This window comes from Phoenix dactylifera, chromosome 3 (genome assembly GCF_009389715.1).
Source record: "Phoenix dactylifera cultivar Barhee BC4 chromosome 3, palm_55x_up_171113_PBpolish2nd_filt_p, whole genome shotgun sequence".
In the NCBI taxonomy this organism is placed as follows: Eukaryota; Viridiplantae; Streptophyta; class Magnoliopsida; order Arecales; family Arecaceae; genus Phoenix; species Phoenix dactylifera.
The window spans coordinates 15,054,457-15,075,441 of record NC_052394.1 but is presented as its reverse complement, the minus strand read 5'-3'; the positions used below and the strand labels follow the sequence as shown (position 1 = coordinate 15,075,441).

At 37.9% G+C, this 20,985-nt stretch overlaps 1 protein-coding gene across 1 annotated transcript; it reads left to right on the top strand.

Moving 5' to 3' along the window:
* The first annotated feature begins 213 nt into the window (after positions 1–213).
* On the top strand, positions 214–19,304 carry LOC103706304 (probable calcium-transporting ATPase 8, plasma membrane-type). Its single transcript, XM_008790366.4, has 7 exons — positions 214–657; positions 4,864–4,918; positions 5,014–6,953; positions 7,029–7,187; positions 13,247–13,418; positions 13,532–13,830; positions 18,669–19,304. The coding sequence occupies exons 1-7, from the start codon at positions 460–462 to the stop codon at positions 18,972–18,974; spliced, it is 3,129 nt and encodes a 1,042-aa protein (XP_008788588.1). The 5' UTR covers positions 214–459; the 3' UTR covers positions 18,975–19,304.
* Positions 19,305–20,985: the final 1,681 nt, after the last annotated feature.

Genomic DNA, 20,985 nt, shown 5'->3' with positions numbered 1-20,985 from the left:
CCGGAAAATTGAAGGATTGAGGGGGAATACTGGATTTACTGGTTTTTTTTTTTCTTTTCTAACGAACAGTTTAAGGCAAATTCTCACGTATGAAGTCAAAGCGGACCGCTTATTTCTCGGTCCAACCACAACCTGCCACGTTCTCTTATCCTTCTTGCATGTGAATCCAGTCTAACTACCTTATAAAGCAAGTTCCCAGCTTATAAATCCCCTCCATAAACGGCAGGCGGTTTCGCTGCCCTTCCGCCGGCCCTCCTCTTTACCTTCTCTCCTCCAAAGGAAAACAAAAAACTTTTCCATCTAAAAATCCCATTCTCATCATCAATTCCGATAGAAACAGCCTCTTTGATGAACTCATCTCATCTGACCCACTCTATAGTAGCTCCGACTCTTAAATCTTAACCTTTTCTTTCTTTATTTCGGTCTGATACGTTGTTTTCTTCGGGGAGCGAGGGAGGGATGGAGGGGATGGGATGGGGAATCGACAGCTATCTGAAGCAAAACTTCGACCTCCCGGCGAAGAACCCCTCGGAGGATGCGCAGCGGAAATGGCGGGCCGCCGTGGGCAAGATCGTCAAGAACCGCCGCCGCCGCTTCCGAATGGTCCCGGATCTCGACAAGCGATCCGAGGTGGAAGCCAAGAAGCGCAAGATCCAGGTGAATTCTTCAAAGCAATTATGCTATTGACGGTTAATTCGAGATCTTTTGTCTCTGCATTATTGAAATATATACTGGCGGACAGAGGGAAGTGCACCCCAACTTCTTTGAAAGGGACGGGCAATGTCCCCACGTCGACTTCTCAATAGAGTTTTAGGTCTAGAAAATAAGGGAAGTCAATCTCAATGATCTATGGCGAAGCTTCCGCGAAGCTTCATGTAGTTGTGGCTCCGAAGAATAAAAAAAAAGAGTGAGTCTGCCAAATACAGACGATGTGGTTGTCCCTTCTCACAAACAATAAGTTATTGTTGGTGGATCCCTCGTTCACTTGATTCTTGTGGGCCCCTTGATCGCCTGATCTAGGGTTTTTTTTTTTTGAATCTTAGTGTCAGACGTACCCTATTCATTCAGACTTTTGTCAACAAAGATTATTGGAGGGATGGGTCTTCAGACTTTTGATGTGCTATTTTGTTCCATTGTCCTTCTTGCATTTGTTAAGCAAACAGAGATTGTTGTAACTGGCGGACATCGTCTCTTATCCATGACGGTGGGGTTTTGCATTTTTATGTCCATAGGATTGGTTGTTTGAAGGAGTCACAATCCAAACGGCAGGAAATCAGATTCTGGTTGCTGGCTTTTTAATCCAAGTTTCATGTCTCACATGACTCCCACTTGCTTTAGGGTCTTGCTTGTGAAATATCACTCGGAAATTGTTGCTGATTCCATGTTTGAGGCCTGTTGGTTCTATGTGTTACCTCATCCAGGAATCTCTTCTCTTCTCATGCCCTAGAAAGTTTTTTTTTCTTCTTCATCTTACCAAAACCTGATTTGGATAGAGTAACGGGAATCCCAGTTCAATCCAATCAGAAAGAAAGGGGGATTTCTTTGTTGACAGTAGTGGAATCGCAATCATTTCGCGAGAAGCCCCATCTCCTCGTTGGATTCTCAAATAGGATCATTTTCATTAGAGTTGAAGATGTTGTGTGCAAATAACTGAACTATAAATTTAAAATCTGAAGGTATATGGCTAGGTCATTATATAATTGGAAAGATTGATTTATACAAATAGCCCTCATCATGAAATTATGCATGAAGTGCTAGACAGATAGTAAGTAAATCAGTAAGCCAGACAAGGCCACTACCCAGTTATGTTCCAAAAATCCGGGATACTAGAAGGGGAAACTAGGGACAATCCTAACATGTGACCTTTTCTTTTTAAACACAAAATGACTACTCCAGGGGTCGAACCCATGCCATTGTACGTGTCAGCTAAAGCCTTTACCATTGCACCAAGCAATGGCCCCTAAGCAAGTTATTAAGCAAGTCATTAAGCCCAAAGGCTACAAAAACCTTCTAATTGTACTTTTAGTACAAGTTTTAGCTCTTATTGGAAGATAAGAGGAGAAGCCAAAATAAATTGAGATTCAATCCCCTTCCTATCAAATATCTTGCAGCCAAAACATTTTTGACTTCCTTTATCATGCTAGTTTCCTCTTATTTCTTATTAAATGACCAATCAAGATTACTTTATCCTGTGTTGATACTAGAATTGGTTAGTTAGTCTTGAATGCAATCTGTGATTTAAATCAGCAATCTTTATCTCAACATAAGATGTTAAATTAAGTTAAGAAATAATAAGATTCTTCTCTGATATGTCATTGACAGACATTAACCCAAAATTTATCTTCTTAATGCTAGTATATCGCTAATCTTGATGCTACATCTGCAAGATCAAATATATAAAAGCCCTCAACAACAAGCTTTTCTCTCATCACTACCAAGAAATAGCTTGGATGGCATCAACCTTGCCACATGGAAAAGGGGAAGAAGGTTCAACTCTGATTGGGGTTGGCTTTTCAGGGGTGGAGTGGGTGTGGGGTAGAAGATGGGGATTAGCCGCTCCTAGTCACAAAAAGGAAAAAGAAAGAAAGAAAGAAAATTTTTGCCCATCCATTTTGAGCTGAAACACTATAAGAAATATTTTTGCTAATATTTTTTCGAAGAAGCAGGTACTAAAGATCGGATAAATGACAGGACCACAAAGTTAAATATGTGTGTTGTATGTCTGTGATTGAGAAGCCATATGTATAGCCTTTAGTAGATGTAGAAACAATTTGAATATTTCATTTCGAACGAGCAGGAGAGATTGGAAAAACTGAGGATTCAACCAGTTGACAGTCAAAGGGGCAATTCATTTATATCTACTCAAAAAAGGCAATTCATCCATATGATTATTTGCTGGAAATATGATAGTCCTAGTTGTTTACTTGTTGGATTCCTTCACGTGAAGCATCCAGAGACTGACCAGGAATGAAGTGATCAATTATCATAATTAACTATCTCTCCGAACAAATGGTCCATTTGCACAAGATGCATACTATTCTTGATCACATCGTGTCTATCCAAGCTTCAACTTGGCCTCAAATTCAATTACTATCGAGAAAAAAAATCTCATTCTGGTGTGTAGCTTAACAGGATATATCCTAATTCCTAACCATTCAGCTTGTGTCAAGCAAGCGGTGTGTGGCCTAGCCCAGCATGCATCCTTTGATATATAGGATGTTTCATGAGAATGTAATGTAGTTAGCTCCCATAGCAGCAGAATATTGCTATTTAATCACTCACTAATCTTGTATCGTGCATTCTCACCTATTGTTCTTGTACTTTTGGAAGATATTATTGGATGTCCTGAGTTGTTTGCAGCAATAATTCTGAACAACAGAACCGCTTGATAAAGTTGACAATTCAGAGCATATCAGATGATAAATCTGATGCCACTCAACAATTCAGGGAATGTACAAATCTAGATAGTTCTGAAGAGTTCCTAGAACGTAGTGTCACAAAGAATGTCATAACAGTACCAATAAGAGACTCTTTTAAAGTTCTCATCAATGAGGCCTCATATATCGGACCTCTCAACAGGCAGACACAGTAATAATCTTAAAAATGACAATGGTGATGGATAACCGAATGTTCTGAGATGATACTTACATTCAACTTCAATTTAACTATTATTCCTAAACGATTAAACTAAACCAATTTATCATGAGAAAAATCTTCCCTTAACATTTATAGGTGAAAATAAATTCTTAATATTTGTATTTCAAGTTTTAGATGGATTTCAGTTTCCTTGCAGATCTTGGAAGCATTTGAACCCATGAAATTTTGGTAAAAAATTAACTTGTATTGGCAATCATTGATTTGATAGATCATTGAAGTATTATGAAAGGTTCATTTTATCTCTCTATGTCTTACATGATCTCCTTGGGGTGGGGCCCATGCATCTCCACCATTAATTTTGCAATTTCACCTTGACAGAATGGAGTGAACATGTGCTTTCATTCCCTCTTATATTTATACCCTTTCTTTTAATATATGTGTCACGTGCCCCCTTACATAAACTCTAAGACAACAGGAAACTAGCACAATTTATTAACTAGGAAGATGTTTATCAAATTTATTTTTAAAGAAATAGATAATGGTATCATAGCTATTCATAAGGATCACTTATCTTGAAGAAAACATGTGTATGGCACATGACAATATTGGCTAAAATAATCCTAGTTCTTTTGGATCCTTATTGTGATTTTCTTTTTTGTTTATTTTGTACTATTGGACCTCCATTATTAGTTGGACCTTGTATTTGGGTTTTTCATGTTTGGTTACATTAATAATCTAGTGTCAGATGCAATATATTGGAAACATCCATCAGCTGGGTCCGCAACATATGCATCAGCTGACTGATCATGTCAAAGGTAGACTTGAAAATAGATTTGCTTTGGCTAAAAATTCAAGCATATCTTGGTTTCCATAAGAAAGTGGTGGCATCGGACTGTTGAATGCTCAAATTGACCTTTACATACAAGATTGGTATACAAGAATTGGAAATAGGAAAATAAGCTACTTGTAACACCTTCAAAATATTTTAACATAGAAGTCTGTAAAGTTTTTCTCCAATGACTCTTCAATTATCCTGAGATGTTTGATGTATATGAGCATGCAATCATTTTTGGACAAGCAATGACTAAAAAAATATGATCACCATATGCTATAAATTTCATACAATCCGAACTCCTAAGTGTTTTTTCAACAATATGTCTATTTTATTTATAATAGTTGTGTTTTTCCTAATATCTGTGTCTATTGTATTTATAGAAATTGTGTAACTTTATTTGGTTTATTCTATTCCTTTCCTTTTTTTACCAGGAAAAAATTCGGATTGCTCTCTATGTACAACAAGCTGCATTTCATTTCATTGATGGTATGACCTTCATCAACAGTCATTTTTAAATTGTAGAGTTCTTGGTTCTTGGTATCACCTCTTCTTACCAATCATTTATTTTTTGTGCTTTGCAGCTGCTAATAGAAAAGAACACCATCTTTCAGAAGAGGTCATAAAAGCTGGTTTTTCTATCAGCCCTGATGAACTGGCATCCATTGCAAGTGGACATGATATTAAGAGCTTGAAGATGCATGGAGGAGTTGAGGGGATATCAAGAAAAATTAATGTCCCACTAGATGATGGCATTAACACTAGTGATTTTTCAATGAGACAGAATTTATATGGTGCTAATCGATATGTAGAGAAGCCTTCTAGAAGCTTCTGGATGTTTGTATGGGATGCTCTACAGGACCTGACTCTTATCATTCTTATGATATGTGCTCTGATTTCTATAGTTGTTGGACTTGCCACAGAAGGATGGCCAAAGGGTGTGTATGATGGGTCGGGAATTCTTCTCAGCATATTCATAGTTGTCATAGTTACTGCTGTCAGTGACTACAAGCAATCTCTGCAATTTAAAGAATTAGACAAGAAAAAGAAAAACATAATTATTCATGTAACTAGAGATGGTTCTAGACAAAAGATATCTATTTATGACTTGGTAGTTGGGGATATTGTTCATCTGTCAATAGGTGATCAAGTTCCAGCTGATGGTCTATTTATGTCTGGTTACTCCTTGTTGATAGATGAATCAAGTTTGTCTGGTGAAAGTGAGCCAGTATATATTACTCAGGAAAAACCTTTTCTTCTGGCTGGGACGACGGTGCAAGATGGGTCTGCTAAAATGCTGGTGACTGCAGTAGGCATGCGCACTGAGTGGGGAAGGTTGATGGGCACTTTAAGCCAGGGTGGAGAGGATGAAACACCTTTACAGGTTAAGCTAAATGGTGTTGCAACCATCATTGGAAAGATTGGTTTGGTGTTTGCGACTCTAACATTTGTGGTCCTGATAATTAGGTTTTTAGTGGACAAGGGCATGCATGTTGGGTTGTTGAAATGGTTTCCAGAAGATGCGCTTACTTTGCTGAATTATTTTGCAATTTCAGTGACTATAATTGTCGTTGCAGTTCCTGAAGGGCTACCTTTGGCTGTGACATTGAGTCTTGCCTTTGCAATGAAGAAGCTAATGTATGATAAAGCACTAGTTAGGCATCTGTCAGCATGCGAAACAATGGGTTCTGCTGGTTGCATTTGTACAGATAAAACAGGAACTTTGACGACTAACCACATGGTAGTCGATAAGATATGGATATGTGAGGTATCCAAGTCATTTAGAGGTAAGGGAACTGTTAATGATCTGAAAGCTGTGATTTCTGAAAAAGTATTTAGCATCCTTCTTCAATGCATTTTTGAAAATTCTGGTTCTGAGGTGGTGAAAGGAAAAGATGGTAAAAATACCATAATGGGTACACCAACTGAAGCAGCATTATTAGAGTTTGGCTTGGACTTGGAAGGAGATCATGATGCTCAACACCGGGATTGCAAGAAATTAAAGGTGGAGCCTTTTAATTCAGTTAAGAAGAAGATGTCTGTTCTTGTGTCATTACCCGGTGGAAGGATTCGTGCCTTCTGCAAGGGTGCATCGGAAATCCTCTTGCAGTTGTGTGACAAGATCATTGACAGTGATGGAAACAGTGTACCTCTTTCAGAAGTGCAGATGAAGAATATACTGGATATCATCAATACATTTGCTTGTGAAGCCTTAAGAACACTTTGCCTGGCCTTCAAGGATATGGATGAAACTTATGAGGGGGATGAAATCCCTGCTGATGGTTATACACTGATAGCTGTGTTTGGCATTAAAGATCCAGTCCGGCCTGGAGTCAGGGATGCAGTTCAGACCTGTATAGCTGCAGGTATTACTGTCCGAATGGTAACTGGGGACAACATCAATACAGCTAAAGCTATAGCCAAGGAATGTGGAATATTGACAGATGATGGTTTGGCCATAGAAGGAGCAGATTTTCGCAACAAAAATCCTGAGGAAATGAAAGACTTGATACCTAAACTTCAGGTTCTTTTTATATTCTAAATCTTTATTCATATGCCAAACCCATGTTCTTTCTTATATTGATACAGCCATGTTCAGGTAATGGGCCGATCTTTGCCGTTGGATAAACATACATTGGTGACAAAATTGAGAAGTATGTTTCATGAAGTTGTTGCAGTTACTGGTGATGGAACAAATGATGCCCCAGCACTGCATGAGGCAGACATTGGTCTTGCAATGGGTATTGCAGGCACAGAGGTATATTTTGCAGTTGGCCTCACATGCGCGCGCACACGCCTCACACACACACACACATGTATACATACATACATACATACATACATACATAGATATATCTATATTTTGCGGTTGGTCTCTCTCTCTCTCTCTCTCTCTCTCTCTATATATATATATATATATATATAAATAGATAGATTGATACATATATACACACACACATACATATATACATACATACATACTTACATGCATATATATTGTGTATACATATGTATGAAGATTTCTATATATTTTCCTATGTTTCTTATGTCTGACTGGTTTTCTTCATTGGTGCTTGTTACTTTGTTCCCATGTTATTGGCATTTATTAGACTTTCATAATCAACTTTAACCAATTTCAGAAATCTTTTGTAGTTTGTCCCATTTGATCATTCTATAACGACAGACCTAAAAGTACCGGAGCCTATTATTCGATTGGAAAGGAAAAGTGGTTCCTCTAATCAACCGAAATAAAACCTTTGACAGGGATATCCTGTAAAGGCTTATATATTTACACTGAAAAAAGTTTTATTTGTTTTGATATGCTTTTCATTTTTCATTGAAATCATATCAAAGGCCCCTTTTGGTCTTGAAGTCCTACTTCATGTTCGAATGACATGACATTGGTGGTTCTCCGTGGAACACTATTGGGCATTTTGGCATGGCACTAGTGGTGGGCTGTAACTTTAGATTCAATGAAGCTATTGCAGATTAGATACTTTGGCAGTTGCATGATTTAGGGCAATGTGCAAGATAGACACTGGAAGGCAAGGCCTAAGAATTATATGAAGCCATAAGCTATGGGTGAAATCCTGTAGAGTGGATTTACAATGTTGGAGCTCAAATCTCCTTGATAAGGTGCCAGGTTCCAAAACCTGTGACATATTTGTTAAGATTTTCTTGTATGTAATGGAATTATCAATTGTCATCTTTGTGTGCATACTTTATAGGTTTATCATGCAATTTTTTAGTAAAAAATAAGTCCTTAGATTTCCTTACTTTCCATTCTATTGTTGTTTTATTCCAGGCTTCTACTTATATAGACACTTAGGTTTTCATATATTAGGTTGCCACCTAGGAATCAGATAATATATTGCAGTCCAGACCAATATGGAACATGCTTTTAAATTATTCTGTCTTAATTTCTGTAATTTATCTTCTGAAAAAAACTGAAACTATACATTGGAAGATTCAATTGATATTAATATTGGACAGTACAATGTTCTGTGTTAGATACATAATCTTAAGATATTTTACACTTTTACTTGTCTTCATTATTTTGTATTTTTGTGATTTATGAACTTTCTTGAATGTATTTGTCTTAAAATTATTTGTCGCCAGAACTGCCACCAATAAAACTGATTCAACCAATTTGCAATCAAAATCTGAAGCAGGCTCTTAAACCTTGGGATTCACTTATCTAGCTGCATACCGGCATAGGACTTCATCTTATTGCCTTGACCAAAATATTCACTAGTGCCCCTGCTATGCCTTCAAAATTTCAAATAGAACCCATGACCATGACATGATTGTTTATATTTTCCAAGATTTTAAGTGCCATTGGCATAAGATGTACCAACCATGGCATATGCTGTGCCTTGTCGGCGTATACTGTCCATGTTTCTTTTTTCTTTTCTAAAGATTTTTTTGGATCAGTCATTGACCAGTGTCAATTGGGCAAGGGTAGATACCTTACGATATGCAAGGGATCATGGTACACATATTGTTCTGCACTAGTTGGCATGGTATGTATTAGCAGGTATGGACTAGCACTTGAAAAACCATGGTAGGACTATCGTGCTTTATAAGTATTCCTTTTATGTGTCATGCTGTTGCACTTTATGATCCTCTTTCTAATTATCTATATTTTTAACTTTTCCTTGTGATAGCAAGAGTCTGTGTGTGCTGGGTTAATCACCTGCCCCCATCTAACTGTGGTTCACATATTTGATGAACTTTGTATTCACCCAGGATTAGGAACCTCCTCATCCTATATATTGCCTTGATCATCCGATTTATGAAACCTGTCCTTATTCATTCTATATTCCACTACATTTCGCACTTGCTTGCCCTAAACGCCACGTTATGACTTAGTTTAACTTTACGTGCATCTGTTCTTGATCGTCTTCATGAAATTGGGTTTCTTCATCTCAGATTCATCTTTAAAGATAAGAAAATATGACATTTAGATGGCATTTTGGATGCATCCAGTATAGTCATCGGGCTCTGCATGCTTGGACTAACATGTTGTTGTGTCTCGCATTTATAGTTATTGATTTTTCAATTCATCTCTTGAAACCTTGCTTTCAAGTTGAGATGTTAGGTTCGCAATTTCAAACAATTAAAATTATCCTTAAACCTAAGGGCAAGACTACTAGCTAAAAATTTGATACAAATTGTCATTGGAGTTAACTAACACTGCAACACTTGTCAAAGCTTATGGGAATGGGATGGTTTTGATTAACCGAGACTCGCAATGGTTTGTCCAGTAAGACTGCAAGTCAAATGTGTATTAAGATGTGATCAAACAGAAAATCCTAGATTCATGTGGTCTATTTTTATCTAGACAAGGATTAGAAAATGCGTTGTTATTGTATAATGTTTCCTAAAAGTAATTTAATACACTTTTGTTTGAGGGCAATGTCTTTTTTATATATTTTATCATGTCTTGGACCCTAGTGGAGTAGGTATGTGCTCTTATGGTTTGTACAACAAAGTTTTTAATTTGGGTAATGTATACCATATTGATAACTTACCAATACCAGTTATCATACATCCCATAACAACATGTGGTACACTGTTGGAGTCAGTACAATTGCTGTACCGGGTGCCCGTACAACTCATACCAAGCCCTTGTACATGACCAATACTATAGCAGGTCAGAACGGTATGCCTCGTGCCAGCTGGTACGTTTGATTACTGAAAACCATGTTGAATAATGTTAATAGATGTTTCCTAAGGGCCATGTGGAACATAGAAACATGGGAAAGGGCTTTGTATACACTGGAATTTAAATTAAAGGTTAACATAATATTCCCTAGACTTGTTCTTGATTTATAATTACTTGGATAGGAAACGTACAGGTTTAGAGCATAGTTAGTATCCCTAGTTGACCTAAGGTTCCCACCTTACTACTATTTGAAGTCCTAGTGGCTACCATAATGCGTTTTCTACAAGAAGCTATAGATTCTTAACGAGATCCAGAAACTAAGGGATTCCAGTGTTTGCTTTATTGCTCCTCTGTGCAAAGTGACAATGGAGAGAGAAAGAGAATTGAGGGCATCCTACTAAAGCTTGGAGATTGACATCATGAACCGGTGACCCCACTATTGGTCATCAATTGTTGGAACTTCTTGAAGTGATTTTGGTGATTTGGATGCTAAGCATTACCCCAATGGAAAACATGATTTTCATGCTGGAATTTTTATAATGCAAGAATTGGTTGTATGCATGCAATCAGTTGTCATGCATTGTTAGGGTGCATGATCAAGCAATCCAATTGTTGTTAGTTTTCCTATTTACCTACTTGATTTTTAGTATATTCTTCAACCTTGGACTTCAACTTGTACCAGCATTATGCATGCTTTTTGACCACTGGTGAATAGCCAATTCCTATAGCTCATATGAAAAATAGAGAATGCATTCATATTTCATATATTAAATGAGGTCAATAGGGAACGTAAATGATGAGTACCCCCTCCTAGCTATAGAAAAACAGATTCAAAATAAATTCGTGGGTGCAAGCAAATTATACATTACAAGCAAATAATATTTACACGCTTGCTTACTAAACATTGTGTTATACCTCCCATTGGTTACAACGATTACCCCAACTACTGATTGCATGGTACATCATACCATACCGATCGGGCGGTATGGGGCGTTTCGTACTGATTCAATACCATTATCCATTATGAGGAGCATATTGACACCCGATATGCCGAACAGGCCTAGTACCATACCGACATAGTGATAGCGTGGCACCAGTAGGGGACTCGGTACCGAGACAGCGTACATTGGTTGATTGGTTCCTTAAAGGTTGTTCTATATGTAAATATCGTTCAATCTTGGAAGAAAATGCAAGCACCAAGTTCTTTATGTAATTAACAAAACATTCATCTCACCTCATGACCATCCTTTGGCAGCATTTTGAGGAACCTCGTGATATCATTTCTAATCAAGGGATGATGATTACATCATCCCTTATGATAAGACATGGCTAGCTTAGTTTCAAAAATAGATTTATGTGAAGATTATAAAGTACAAATCAAATAACATAATTTTAGAAGCTTCAAATTGGTCACAGCTAGGGGATACATGCCTTATGCATCGTATTGTATCTTGATGTTTCCGACTATTAGACAATTATAGGGTTGCAGTTTGGGTTAGGCTCAACTGAAACCTGCTTGCACAATCTGCTCATTGGGAAGGGTTGAGTTCTTATTTTATAAATTGAAGTTGGGCTTGGGATTAAAAATCGCAACCCAACCCTAGGTTGAGTTAGGTTAGGGTGGACCTTCAACGCATGTTGAACCCGACCCTGACCCAACACTAACCAACCCAACCCAATATATACATTAATAAATAATATATATATGTTTCAAATTCATATTTATGTTTCACATAGGTTACTTTTATGTTTTATATGATTATATTCTTAATTTTATTAAATTATGTCCAAAAATATATCATTGAAGTTGATGAATGATTAAGGCCTCGTGCCAACAACTATTAATCTAACAAAAACATCCCATACCTTTTCCCCATCTTAAATTTCTTATTCATCTCGATTCAGCCCGATTAACATGTCCTAACCAACCTGACTTGATCGACCTGACACATAAGATGGGATTAGGTTGGGCTAGGTTAGAGAAATTCCAACCTGAGACCTGGTTGGGTTGAGTTAGGGTTTGGAGGGTTAGAGGTTGAGTTGGGTTAGGTTTGCCCTCAACCCAATCCAACATTCCCCCCTCCACCAAGTTGTAGCCTTGGGCAAATATCTTCTAGATTGTTTAACAATTTAAGATGTAACATCCTTGAGGTCCACTTATCCCAAAGCAGCACTCAAGATCTATGAAAAATCATACAGGGTAAAATGGATCTGCTATCGGGATAGGGTCAATCTTATACACTAAGATATGTGGGCATCATTTACAACTGACCCATCTTGCTAGTCAATCATTTTTATGTAACCCACACCTACATCTCTATTCAAATTATCAACCCACATGACCTTCCCATATGCATGCCGAATACCAACTTTTCATAGCCCTCTAAAGTGCGAAATCCTCTAGCATGCCGAATACCAACTTTTCATAGCCCTCTAAAGTGCAAAATCCTCTACTCAACTTAAAACACAGGCATATTTGATTTATGGCAACTTTACTATACTTCCCAATTTCTTCAATTTCCTGGATATGATAGTACAACAATGGAACTTATTAATTATTACTTGTGGGCATAGCATTAATAATCCACAGAAAAGTTCTAATAGATTGCAACTTTCTGCATTAATAACAACCTGTACATAGTATTCTCTAATGCTAACCATGCATTGGTGTGGTCTTATTACGTTGTCCTGAAGGTTCATGCAAGTGCTACATGTCCTCAACAGATCTGGGGCCATTATTACCTGACCTGTGGCTGACTTGCAGATAAAGTATGATGAGCCATGCCTAATTTTTTAGCAAGTTGGATAGGTAGCACTTCGGGGTTGGGTCAAAAATTCCCACCCATATATTAGATAGATCCTAAGTTTTTATTAGCTATTTGAGTAGTATTTCAATGAGGGAATCTAGAGAGTAACATGCACATGAATTTTTAGGGCCCATTGCTAGTCTGAATCCCCTTGTTGATTCTGTTAATGTTAGGTCTAGCTTTTTGTTCTCAGTCTGTGGGACAGCAACCTGTTTAAATTTGTGCTTATTCAGTTGATACTGTTACTATTTAATCTATCTGCTATGTCTAAATTAGAAGTTCTTGCCACTGATGCCTTAACGAGAATGATACCAACTCCAGCTGCACATATTTCATGTGCAGGTTGCAAAAGAGAGTGCTGATGTTATTGTATTGGATGATAATTTTGCAACTATTATAAATGTGGCCCGATGGGGTCGTGCAGTTTACATCAACATTCAAAAGTTTGTGCAATTCCAGTTGACAGTTAATGTGGTTGCTCTAATTGTCAATTTTGTTTCAGCATGCATCACAGGTACAGAAGATGTCAAAATTCTCTTTATTGCCATGTTTTGAAAGCTCTATCAAATATAGTTAGTTTTTCCGCTCTAGAATTGGCACATTGGTTATCTTCTTTTTGAAATGTAGGGAGCACTCCTCTCACTGCTGTCCAGTTGCTTTGGGTCAACATGATTATGGATACCCTTGGTGCCTTGGCATTAGCAACAGAACCTCCAAATGATGAGATGATGGAAAGGCCACCAGTTAAACGAGGTGAAAGTTTTATAACTAGGACCATGTGGAGAAATATCATTGGCCAGAGTTTGTATCAGCTGGTTGTACTTGGAACTCTCATGTTTGCTGGGAAATGGCTTCTGAACATTAAGGGTTCAAATGCTGACTCCATTCTCAATACACTAATATTCAACTCGTTTGTGTTTTGCCAGGTAACCATCTCACATGTAGTTTCCTAATTTATTAATGATCTTGAGGAATTATGTTGCAAGCTCAACATTATAGCTTATCTTTTAAAAAAATCCGTTAATTTTTTCCATGTGGGTCAACACTCATAAGGAAATAAAAGTATTGGGTAGTACAAATTTGACTTCAATGAAGTTAAATAGGTCTAAAAAGTGTGTACTACTAGAATATTACTGAAAGCATGATTAATATTTAGCTTAAGGTTAAATTTGGTGAACTAGAAATGCAATTGTGATTTTCATGCACAGTGTGGTGCACATATCTAAAGTTTAATTTCAAATATTATTGCAAAAGTTATCATCAAGCAGCAGTTGATACTCACTTACTTGAGCTTAAAATCATGGGATACATGTCATAGTACGCCATACCGTACTGAACCGAGCAGTATGGGGCATATGGTACTGTACCGATTTAGTACTAGTACACGGTACGAGAGGCATACCAACACTCGGTATGCCGAACCGACTTCCGTACCAAGCATACCGACATAGTGATAGGGTGGTATTGGTACAAGGCTTAGTACCGAGATGGCATACCTTGATACACGTTATATGCAAAGAACGTGGATTATTTGTTACTATAACCATAGCCATAATCCAGCTTTTTCACAACTATTTAGGATTAGCTTTATAATTCTTATTCACCAAGTATTCATGTTTAGGGCTGCCTTTGACATTATTCCAAGCTTCTCCATATCCTTACTATCTTCATACCTGTTATCCTTGGCAGGGTCTGTTGAACCGTCGGAACCGACCGGTTCAGCCTGTACCGTACCGGTACCGGCTAGCACCGGTACGGTACAACCATTGAATTCGGTTCCGACCCCTAAAGGGGTTGGAACCGAACGGTTTCTTGCTCGTACCGGTGCGAACCAGTGTGGTTCGCATCGGTACAACCTGGTACTGGTGCAAACCGGTCCGGTTCGAATTGGTACAAGCCCAGTACCGGCACCGGGGAAGAAGAAGAGGAAGAAAGAGGAAGAAGAAGAAGAAGAGGAAGAAGAGGAAGAAGAAGAAAAAGAGAAGAAGCCTATCTGTCGCCTCGGGCCGACAAGGATCACCCGTCTTGCTCGCGGTTCCGGCCCCTTCTTTGCTCGCGGGAGAAGGGAGGAAAGAGAGGAGGAGAGAGGGGAAGAAAGGAGAGGAAGAGAGTTCGGAAAGGAGGGAGAAGAAGGAAAGGGGAAAAAACGAAAAAAAAAGGGCTCCGCGCGCGGGGCAGCGCGCCTGCGCAGACGCGAGCGGGGAATCGCTCGCGCTTGCGCGCGATTCCACGCGCAGGGAACCGCGCTTGCATGCGGGGCAGCGAGCCCACGCGGCCCCGTGTGTTAATGCCACTCCGTGGTTGAAACGCGGACGCGTGCGCGCATCGCAATTTTTTTTTTTTTTGTGGTTGGCTGGTTCGGTACCGAACCGGTACTGGTCTCTACCGGTACATCGGTTCGGTTGGTTCCGCATATCTTGATCCTTAGTCTTTTTCTCCTTTTTCTTTAACCTTCAACACAAATTAAAATTCCTCTCCTTACTAGAGTCTCTTCAAATCTTCGTTGTATATGTCTATATCATCTTAATAGATTTTCCGTCACTTTATCTTTAATTTGTCTGTAGCTCCTCTAGTATATTTATTTCTCAATATATTATTTCTAGTTTTACAATAGATCCACCTTAGCATTCTTATTTATGCTACACTTTACTTTTTTCGTGAAATCTGTTCATGGCCTAATACTCAAGCTATACAAGTATGCCTTGTTGTTCTGTAGAATTTTTCGGCGATCTAAAAAGAGACGCAACTTTGCCGAAGCTTAGCTCATCCATTAATAATTTGCTTAGGATATCATTTTTTATCGAGCATATTTTTGCCCATTTTCCATTGTCAAACTTATAGAGAAAGCAAGGAGAGTTTAACAAGCAGAAAGGAGGAATATACATACATCTATTACCTTTTTTTATACCGTAATATATATATATATATGTGTGTGTGTGTGTGTGTGTGTGTGTGTTAAGGAATCCGGAACCAAGGAGGTTGTGTTGTGTAACGAGACTACAAGAAAAGAATGAAACTAGAAGTTGTTGGCAACCAGTGAACCCGACGGTTCAACCGGGTGAGAGGTAGATCTTTCCATGGGTTCGAACTTGAAGTGAATTCAGTGGATGTTCTTTCTTTCAAGAAGACTGCTTTTCGTGGAGGAAGATAAGCGGATACTTGCTTGCCAGTATGTTCCGCGGCCTCTGCCGCCCCCCCTCACCCCCCCCCCGGCCCTCCACAGGCGTCCGCGCTGCTCCTTCTCCCTCGCCCGCTTGCTCTCTCTTTCTCTTCATCTTCTCCGGCTGCAGCTGGTTTTATCTCGGTATGGGCCTGGTACCAAGCCGGACCGGGCACCGACCGGTACGACACCTGGTACCGGTTCGGCAATCCTTGATATATGTATATCCATATAAGAAGTTCTTATATTGTTAATACTACATTTGATTTAAGAAGTGCATATATTATCATAATTCCTTTTCAATAAGTTAGCGTGATAGCCAATCCCAAGCCTAGCCCTTCCATTGAACATGTCAAAAATTCTAAGGCACAAATTCTACGAGTCCCAGATCCAATCTAGAGTGAGCCAAGCTTGCTGGACTGCTAGGCTACCATTCCCATTGACACTCCTAGACTTGGGGCCATATCTATGTTTGTATTACTTATGTTCTTTTAATTTATTATTTATACTATATTTGCTTTTGTATTTTCTATAGTTTTTGATTTTCTAGTATGATTTCAAACTGATGTAAATCAGTTTAACTTGTATCCTAATACATAATTTAGGAATAATAAAATAGAATAATATACAGAGTTGACATGATGGTTAGCTTTTAGCCATGCTAACTTTTAGGAAAGTTTCATTGTACGGGTACCAGTATCTTACTAGTATGGTTTGGTACGATACAATAAACACACTGTACTAACAAACACAACATTTTCTCATACCTACCTGTGGCGTCACCTAAAACCGGTCTGTCGGTACAACACAGATACGGGTGTTACTGCGCATTTCTGCTCGATTTGGACTAGATTGGACCGGTTCTTTTTATATGCCAAACAAAACCTCAATACTGCCATTATCTTACTGGTATAGTATGATAAAGTACACCCGATATGGGGCAGTATAGATTGGTATGACAAACCTTGCTTTTAGGAATCAATTTGTCCAATGCATTTACAATGGGTGTTTGAAAGGTGTTTTACACAAATAGTTATTGCCAAATAGTATATATGTACATTCATCTAAAAAGATACACGGTCTTTTTTTTTCATCTGAAATCACGGGCCACTGCAACCAACAAATACACCTCTATTAGGAAGCAAATTCTGTTATCATTGATCCCAGGAGGTTTTGCCTTTTGATCTAGTAGGATACAAAGTTGGTAATTATGTAGTGTCATGGATAATTTTGATGTGAATATTGGAACAGAAAAGTTCATGAACCATTTGCTTTCGCTTCCTTAGATCTATTCTACATTTTACAAATATTGTTGGGGAGGGAGAGGTAGAGAAAGAGAGTTTGAATAGGATTAACAAGAATGGAGATACACCTGTAGAGTGTTGATTGATTACTCAATCAAACCTTCTGCGAATGCTAATTTTGCATGGTCTTTCACAGATCTGTACTATGAAGAGAATTTGCACAATGCAGAGGGCATTGGTAAGATGTTTAGAATGCATCGAAATGCTAAGGTGGATAGATGGTAAAACAAGGAGGTTTAGTTAAAATAAGTTTATATTAAGGAAAATATAGGATTGAAAGCAACTAAGGACAGTAGAAGCCAACCGTTCAATTTGGACTGGACATGCTATGCAGCTCCAGGTTATCCTGGTGATGTGAGGATGGGAAAGACAAGTTGAATAATTGGCAGTAAGGATCCGAGATTGTAGAAGACTTGGCAGAGAAGGTGAGTTGATCTGGAGAATTTTCTGATCTGTGTTACTTGGCATTCAATAGTGACCAACAGATTTCATGCTGTTCATTAAAAGTTTATGGGATAAGGCATGTATGACCATTTATATTTACCCAGTGATGAGTTGTCTTATTATTATCTTTTCCAGTTAATGAACTTAGCCATTGAAGCATTGTCTTGTCTTCCTAAAGCTACGAGTCACTAGCGACAACATCTTAGTCTACGACATGTTCAGGGGAATGTTCACACCATATTCAAAGAGCTTCCATGAGACGTCCTACAAGGTCTTTAATAATCTATGTGATACAGAGGTTTGTTCTTAGGGAGTATTGCCACCTTTGTTAACGAAGTCCAAGAGTGGGCTTGTTGAGGAGTATATCACATGGCAGAGGTTCACATGTTCGTTAAATCCGCCCTGTTGATCAAGTTGGTTGTGCCATGTTTACAGAGGTCTCAAACAGGAAATGTAGTCCTTTATACTTGGCTTTGTTGTTGGATTGCTACACATTTACTGTATGTTCATGTCAAGGATTTCAGAGAGTTTGGCTTGGTGTGTGGTATACTAGGCACGAAACAAATTAGCAAAGGAAAAGATTTGATGAGTTTACTCATGTCACATCTACTTCCCATTCTACCAGTATTCTCTTTTTCCCATGCAACTTAGCATACACCTCTCTAACAAGCATGGCACATGCTTGATGTCAGTTAATTTATTTTGTTTTTTTATTATTTTACTTGTATCTTTGTAGTTGCTTCTGGAATTGAAATAGCTCCAGATCATAGTTTTCTCATGATAGGTTTTTTTGTTTTACAACCAACAGCGATCACCACTAGTTGATAATTGTATTCTCTGAACCTTAATGAATCAGGTGTTTAATGAAATAAACAGCCGGGAGATGGATAAGATCAATGTTTTTAGCGGAATTTTCAGCAGTTGGATCTTTTTGGCTATCATAGCTTCAACGGTCATATTTCAAGTAATAATAGTGGAATTCCTTGGCGCTTTTGCAAGCACAGTACCACTTAGCTGGGAATTATGGTTGCTCAGCATCCTGCTAGGGTCAATCAGCTTGATCGTTGCCATAATCTTGAAGTGCATCCGAGTTGAACCTTGCAAGACTGCTGATAAGCCCAATGGCTACGAACCAATCCCTTCTGGTCCAGAAGATGTATAGCAGAGCTAAGAGCATCACTTTGAACCTCTCTGAGCTTGCCACATTTACAAGAGAGAGCAGATTAACTGCAATTCAGATTGCAGAGGCTTTGCCGCACGTTGGGAGATATTGCTTGTGCAAACAAAGTTTTTGGATCTATGAGTTAATTTTTGTTTTAATTTCTTTGAAGAATAAAATGTTTTAAGCTTTGATGCATGACAATGATCTAAGATTCAAACTAGAAGGTGAATCCCTGCTGTTCAAAATATGGATTTCTTAATTTTGTTGATAGTTTTGTACACTTGTTGTCTCTGAAAATATTTGTTAATATATATCATGCTTGCAGATCAATGCATTTTTTATTGCTTGTATACTTCTTAGGTTGATAAAACTAGGAAACGAGGTTCATGTACGACTCTTTACCCTTTTAGCATTTCTAATGCCACCATATCATGATTATACCGCAACATTTGCCTTGTTTAAAGTTTTAATAGCTTGGGAGAAGAAGATAGGTAGATCCGGAGTGGAACCCATGATATAGGAATCCGGACATTCGTATGTGGTACAAAATAAAAAAAAAAAATCATTTCATTGTAACATTTCTTTCATTCCAATTTGGACGTCTCATGAGTACCTTACTAGAGGAAATCCATAGCAATATTCTGGCCACCCCAAATATTCTAGGAGAAAATGGATGTGAGATTTTCGTTTTGTTTTTTTCCTTCTTCCATTAACTCAGTAATCATAGCACTAATCCTTTATCTGGTTTTATTATTTTTGGACTCCTACCAAAAAGGATATGATGAAATTAGCATTGAATGAGCTCAAGAGAAATCTAGCACAAAAATGTGTGCAGTAAATATGATGTGAGTCTATATTGGTGGACCAATGCAAGTGGCTGAAACAAGAATTATGCAAAGAAGTTTGGAAGAGCTTTCAGTCTAGTAGCGGATATGGGGAAAACTTATAGATTCTTCAGGATGAAATTTGCTACGAGGCACATTGGAGTAATAAAAATCAAACAGGTATTATGTCACTGAGATTTATGGTTGATGGTTTAATTGTTTTGGTTCGAATGTCATTTTAGTTCCTATCAAAGTCATGCTTTAAATGGCAAGCATTATTGGTGCAAATTAGATAAGTTTACAACTGCATCATAATTATCCAGGGACAAATTGTTGGAGATGCACCACCCTTGAATACGAAACCTCAACATTTTAGGCAAACAAGTGGGACCACCATGGCAACAACTAGTTTACTTTCCCGAGTTGAATTAAATATTTCATTCTCAATTATAAAAAATAAAATACAAAAGAGAGATTGCAACATATATTGCAATATATTAAGTCATTATACTCAATATGAAGTTCATTGTTGCCACTAATTACCATAAGAAAGGCAGTGTTCCAAAATTTTCCACAAAAAAATGTTATACCGGAGTCATTTGGTATTTAATTAATTAAGAGTTTGGATTTTTCGAGGGCAAAATCCTATTTTTCCTTGTCAATTCAAAATATGTGTATTACAATTTTAGGGTGATTTTTAGGAGTGCTTTTCGATACCCGGCAGAGCATAATCACATTTAAAGATCATTTTTTTGGGTATTTCTTTTAAAATTATTGCAGGCAATGCAATTATTTTATAGAAATGTATCAGAAAAATATTTATGCCAAACAATTAAGAGAAGAACCTTTAGAGCCCGAACATAGAATTTTTTCTTATGAGAAGGGACAACAAGGTATAGGTTTATCATTTCTCCGGTATTCTTTGCCTTAATGAACCAGCCATTCTCTCATATAACAAATCAATTATACCACCCATCACATTCCACATTCATTTAATCCTATTTAAGTATTTAATAACTAGAAAATGATATCATGGGATGAGAAAAAGATAGCCCAATTAGTACTCCCTCCTTAGATGGCAACATGGATAAAGATAAATAAATCTGTTATTTGAAACTATTTAGATGATTTTATCTTTCGCACCCTTTCAAACTAGTTGTGTATTCTAAGAAATATGACTATCAAGA